Consider the following 6,434-nt stretch of genomic DNA (forward strand, 5'->3'; position numbering starts at 1 on the left):
AAGAGCAAAACTCTATTTCATGGTCAAGTACAAGAATCAAGCTTAGGATTTTTAAGGCAACATAGAACCTCAACTTAAAAACCTCTCAAAGGTGTGTTTAGGGTTTTAAATTGAATATTAATGTGATTAAGTAAATAATTTTCTATTTCCATTCATAAATATTAGTTTTTAAGTCTTGCATGTAATGTATTTGTTGAATGCTCTATGTTAAAGTTTGTTACATAAAATGAGTGTTGTAATCATTTTGAGTTATGACTTGTATGTTTTGTAGATTCAATTTGAGTGTTGTGTTTGGATATGTGTTGATGTGGCTTTCATGTAACTTTTATTTGATTTAAATGACAACTTCTAGGATACTATAAAGAAAAAAGGGTGTATCGGTAATATCAAAGTTTTAATTAATAATGTTGCTCATTACTTACATTAATTCTCTCGTGATTTATGATCTTGGGGATTCTATCCCTCAACTTTCTTTTTAGTTAATGTGAAGGTCTTCTTTATAAAAATAAAAAATCAAAGAATGTGGGATTATATAAGTATTAATAAGTCAAGTGATACACAACATAAGTTATATGAGGCTTCAACTTCTTATTATTAAATAGTAGGCTTAATTGCACTTTTGATCCCCCTATTATAGGTGAAAATTGAAAGTAGTCCTCCCATTTTGTTTCTCCCCAGTTTTAGTCCCCCAAACAGAATTTGAGTCCAAATCATCATGAGTTGGCATTTTTTTAATGACGTGTCAAAAAAAAGCTGACGTGGCAGACGCATACGTGGAATAAAATTATTATTATATTATTTCTAATTAAAAAATATAATTTATATTTTTAAAATCATTATTATAATTGTTAAAAATTATTATTACAAATAAAATTTATTTGTTATAATTAAATTAAAAGAAAATGAACCCTAAATTGAAGCAGAAGCATCGTTCAACAAACAGCCCCAATTCAAAAGCTCCCAAATCGATTCCGATTTCGATTTCTTCATCTTAAACAGATTCCGATTCCGATTTCGATTTCGTCTTCATTGTTGGTCAGCGTCTTCGTGTTCCGATTTCGATTTCGTCTTCATTGTTGGTCACCGTCTTCTTCTTCATTGTTGGTCACCGTCTTCGTGTTCCGGTTTTCGTCCTCTGTTCGTGTTTGTTTTTCGTCCTGTGTTGGACAAATACACCCGCACAAATAAAGGCATCAAATCATTCTTAGCTCGCATCTTATTAAGTTGACCAAGGTGGAAAAAAAATGATAGTAGGGAATCAGACATACCTCATATGAACTGTAGAAATGCTTATTTGAGCAATTATCCAAAACTATTCTAATGACACGCAGAATTTGGAGAACGGCTTCTGTTGGGAAAGGAGGATCTGAGTCCAGAAAATTGTCATCAATTTGTAAATCCTTCCTTGGTTTAACATACTTCTCAAAGAAGGAACCAAAATGGTTAAAAAGATCAACCCAGTGATGAAAGTCTCCCTGCTCAGAGAAAAGAAACAGCAACAAATCAAACATGTCCAAAAAAAAAAACCGAATTACCAATGTAAAAAGAAAAGGGCCAAAGAGCAACCTTATCAAACTCCCACGTGAAGGGTTTTAAAGGTTCTTGTATCTCCTCAAGTGGAACTGCAGTAACACTGTTGATGAAAAATCTAATTTTTGGAGGCTGCAACAAATCAAACAAAAATTGATCCATCATCTAAAAGAAATCTGCTAAAATATCTTCTATCATGTTGACGCTAACATAACCAGTTAACAATACATAACTGGTGAAGTAAAAGTGCAGCAAATCGAAATCGGAATCGATTTGGGAGCTTTTGAATTGGGGCTGTTTGTTGAACGATGCTTCTGCTTCAATTTAGGGTTCATTTTCTTTTAATTTAATTATAACAAATAAATTTTATTTGTAATAATGATTTTAAAAATATAAATTATATTTTTTAATTAGAAATAATATAATAATAATTTTATTCCACGTATGCGTCTACCACGTCAGCTTTTTTTTGACACGTCATTAAAAAAATGCCAACTCATGATGATTTGGACTCAAATTCTGTTTGGGGGACTAAAACTGGGGAGAAACAAAATGGGGGGACTACTTTCAATTTTCACCTATAATAGGGGGACCAAAAGTGCAATTAAGCCTAAATAGTAATAAGTCACATGCACAGTAGAAAATAACTTGATTATACATCAGAAATATATATGAAGCTTCAATTTCTAATAATTAAGGATACAAGAAAATAGTCGTAAACTTTCATAAATAAAATAAGACTATATTATCTATTATCCTCAATATAAGTCTCAAAAAAATAATATTTGTTTCTTAATTTTAGATTATTAACATGTAAAATTCTTCAACTTGATAGAAAGTGATAATTGGATTATCAAAACAATATTTTTTTTGAAATATATTTTTTGTGTCTCTTATGGGGTATGTTCATCACTTACATAATATTAGAGATAATTAACTATAGTTGTTCAACAAGTGTACTGAATCGTTTCAAATGATAATAAAACGGTAATATCGAGTGTGAAACTCAAAGATTGCATTATACTATAGATTTATATTTAATTACTAAAATTAAACAAAAAACTTCAAAGTTTATTGAGTAGTTTTCAAACTAACAAGAGTAAAAGGGTTAAACTTTATAATGAGAAAAATGTCAAAGATAAGTTTCACTTCAATTCCAACCTTAATTTCTAATTTGATCTTAGTCATTGAATTTCTTTATTAAATTATTATCGATTTCTCTTATTAAACTAATGTTTCTGCAAATAATTCACTTGGTTTCATGACCTACATCTATCTCAGGACTACAATATCATTAATTTCTCATCTCAAACATTTGTAAAGACCACTTTGTTTCAAAATATGAATCGCAAAATAGTTTAAGGTTGATCAAGCAATATAAAACATTAAACAAATACATGAGAAAAATATTTGGGACTTGACATTTCTCCTCAATATCTTCTTCTTCAAACTTGGTCATCAAATTGATGGTTACTGTTGGATTTTGAGTTTCAAAAACTATTTAAAATTCACAATTTATGCCACCGAAGATATTACTGGGTTGAGTCGCGGACTAGGTCGCTCTCTTTAAGACGTTTCGCGGCACTGCCCAAATTGTGCAAGGCAGACTATCAACCACGAAGTCCCCAGGATAAAACAGCCCAGATTCACTGTATCGGAGTTCCACTGCACCGTAGAAAACCGTTCTAGAATTACACCATCAATATGGCAGTTTAAGCCACTCTCAATATGACAATTAAAGTCACTCTCAATATGGTACTATGACCATTCATAACTACGGCATAATAACCGCTCAAAAAGACAAAAACGAATGGACTACGACATAATAACCGCTCTAAAAACAAAGTGATTACGGCATAGCATCGACTCTAAAAACAAAAGAACTACGGCATAACAACCGCTCAAAAAACCGAAAGAATTACGGCATAATAACCGCTTTAAAACCGAAGGGACTACGGCATAATAACCGCTCTAAAACCGAAGGGACTGCGGCATAATAACCGCTTTAAAAACCGAAGGGACAGAAAGAAAGGGGAGAAGTGGCTCGAAAATTAGGCGAGCAGAATATAAGAGGGAGAAAAGAGAAAAGAGAAAATTAGGCGAGCAGAATATATTTGTCGTCTCTTACCGTTATAATAACGATTCTCAATTTTTGCAATAGCCGCGGTACTATCACAGTAGATCAACACATTTGTCATAGATCTTTTCCATATAGGGATCTCAACTAGCAAACATCTCAACTAGCTTGCTTCTTCACTAGTAGTAGCTAGTGCTATCATTTCAGACTTCATAGTGGACTGAGCCAATATCGTCTGTTCTTTGATTTCCAAGATACAACACTACTCGCTATATTAAAATACAGTCATCGATTGCTTTGGAGTCATCTGATAAGATGTTCCAATCAGCATCATTGTATCCTTCAAGGATAGTAGGAAATCTTCGATAATGTAATCTGAGACTCATGGTCCTTTTCAGGTATCTCATGACTCTTTCCATAGTGTGCCAATGCTCCATACTAGGTCTACTAGTAAACCTGCACAATAATCCCACGACATAGGCAATGTCGGGTCTAGTACAATCAGTGGCATACCTGAGGCTGCCAATGATGCTCGCATATTCAATTTGTCTAACACCTTCACCAGAGTTCTTGAAAAGTTTCACACTTAGATCATATGGTGTGCAAGCAGGTTTATAGTCAAAGTAATTATATTTCTTTAGGATATTTTCAACATAGTAAAATTGATCCAAAGAAATTCCCCTTTTTTTTTTTTTTGACCTAGTAATCTTGATTCCAAGGATTACATTTGCTTCTCTGAGGTCTTTCATATCAAAGTTGTTACACAACAATGATTTCAAAATATTTACAGCATGAATGTTTGAATCAAATATGAGTAAGTCGTCTACATAGAGACATATGATAGTGCAAATGCCATTTTCAAATTTGTAGTAAATACATTTGTCACTTTCATTCACTTTAAACTCATTCGATATAATAAAGTTATCAAACTTTTCATGCCATTTCTTTGGAGCTTATTTAAGACCATACATGGATTTATCTAACATACATACCCTGTATTCTTGTCCTTGAATTACAAAACCTTTAGGTTGCTCCATAATAGATTTCTTCTTCCGAATCACCTTTTAAAAAAGTTGTTTTAACATCCATTTGGTGTAACACCAGGTTAAGAATAGCTGCTAGTGATATGAGTATTCTAATGGATGTTATTCTAATGATCGGTGGAAAAGTCTCGAATAAATCTATATTTTCTCTTTGTCTAAAACCTTTGGCTACAAGGTGTGCCTTGTATTTATCAACAGATCCATCGGGTTTTAGTTTCTTTTCCAAAATCCATTTACAAACTATTGGTTTGCAACCAAGAGGCAAGTGTACTAAATGTCAGGTTCGGTTAGACTCTAGAGAATCCATTTCATCGTTTATAGCTTCTTGCCATAGATCTGCATCCAATGATTTAAGATTTGCAGGATCCTCTTCTAAATTATAAGCCATATATTCTGGTCCATAATCTATAGCAACTCTTACTCTCTTACTCCTTTGAGTTTTTGTTTCGTCTTGTTTGTTGCTTTCAATGCTTCTTGTCACATGAACTTGACTAAGTTCGTTGCCCCCACTATTTCACAGTAACTTGACTAGGTTTGCTGCCCCCACTATTTCTCAATTTAAAAGGGGATTTATTTTCATAGAAGTCAACTTCATTTGACTTTATGGTCACTTTTGCGTTTAGGTCATAAAACCTATACGCTTTGTTGTTTACCGCATACCCAATGAATTCTCATTCATAGGCTCTACTGGCGAGTTTAACTCGCTCGGGATCGGGGATTCTGACATAAGCCAGACCACCCCATGTTTGAAAATAAGACAAGTTTAATTATCTTTTCTTCACTATCTCATAAGGAGATGTTTTGTTTTTAGATTTAAGAACTCTATTCAAAATATAACAAATAAACAATATATTTTCTTCACACCAATGAGATGTAGTACTAGAGTTAAACATACTAGCAACAACTAGTTCAATAAAAGTTATATTATTTTTTCTTTTCAACTTTACCATTCACTTGTAATTATGGTGTAGTTGTTCCATGTATAATTCCAGACAATTTATAAAACTCATTAAATAAACTAAATCATACTTGGAATCTCTTAATCTTTATATTAAATTGATTTTTCAATTTCAGCTGTAAAGATCCTTAACATGCCAAGCGTTTCACTTTTATTTTTCATTTCTTGGTAACGTCTCATCAAGTTCACATATGTCAAAGTGTAATAAATCTAAAGACGTAGATTCTCTAACTACATATTTATGTGAACTCTTTGTTATTTTAGCTTGACTATAAAATTCACATTTTTCAAAATCAGATGTGTTCACATCACATAGTCTAGCATGTCAAAATTAAAATCACACAACATGTAAGCATAAACAGACATTTTATTGATTTCAACATTCAAACAAAAGAGACATATTAAATTTCAATATTTAATTTAAATATGCCATGAATGACGTACCTTAATAGCTTATCTCATGAATTATCTTCTAAATTTTACGAGAGTGTGCCTCCACCTCCACGAATCTATCAGCATCCATGTGCCTCCACGGATCTGTCAGCCTCCATGTATCTGTCATCGGACATCTGATACTCTCTGATACTCTAGGTAGCAGTCACAACATACTTAGAGTATCTCAAACATATCTCGCATTATTGCTGGAACTGTAATAGTTATACAGATCATTAGTAAGTCGATTAAGAATATAATTCTTATCATTATTCTCCCATGGGTTAATTCTCCAACTGTTTTATCCTTTTCTATTTGCTTCAAACTGAAATAGTTTATCGAAATTAGAGGCAACATAACCAAATCCAGTAATCTCTTCGGTTGACATGGCAGA

General features: G+C 32.6%; 1 protein-coding gene across 1 annotated transcript; it reads right to left on the minus strand.

Moving 5' to 3' along the window:
* Positions 1-914: 914 nt before the first annotated feature.
* Positions 915-1,840, minus strand: LOC113784997 (E3 ubiquitin-protein ligase UPL1-like). The gene is made up of 3 exons (XM_027331363.2): positions 1,567-1,840; positions 1,269-1,475; positions 915-1,157 (listed from the first exon to the last, which is right to left on the minus strand). The coding sequence occupies exons 1-3, from the start codon at positions 1,693-1,695 to the stop codon at positions 1,071-1,073; spliced, it is 423 nt and encodes a 140-aa protein (XP_027187164.1). The 5' UTR covers positions 1,696-1,840; the 3' UTR covers positions 915-1,070.
* Between the last annotated feature and the right edge of the window lie 4,594 nt (positions 1,841-6,434).

This window comes from Cicer arietinum, chromosome 1 (genome assembly GCF_000331145.2).
Source record: "Cicer arietinum cultivar CDC Frontier isolate Library 1 chromosome 1, Cicar.CDCFrontier_v2.0, whole genome shotgun sequence".
NCBI classification, from domain to species: Eukaryota; Viridiplantae; Streptophyta; class Magnoliopsida; order Fabales; family Fabaceae; genus Cicer; species Cicer arietinum.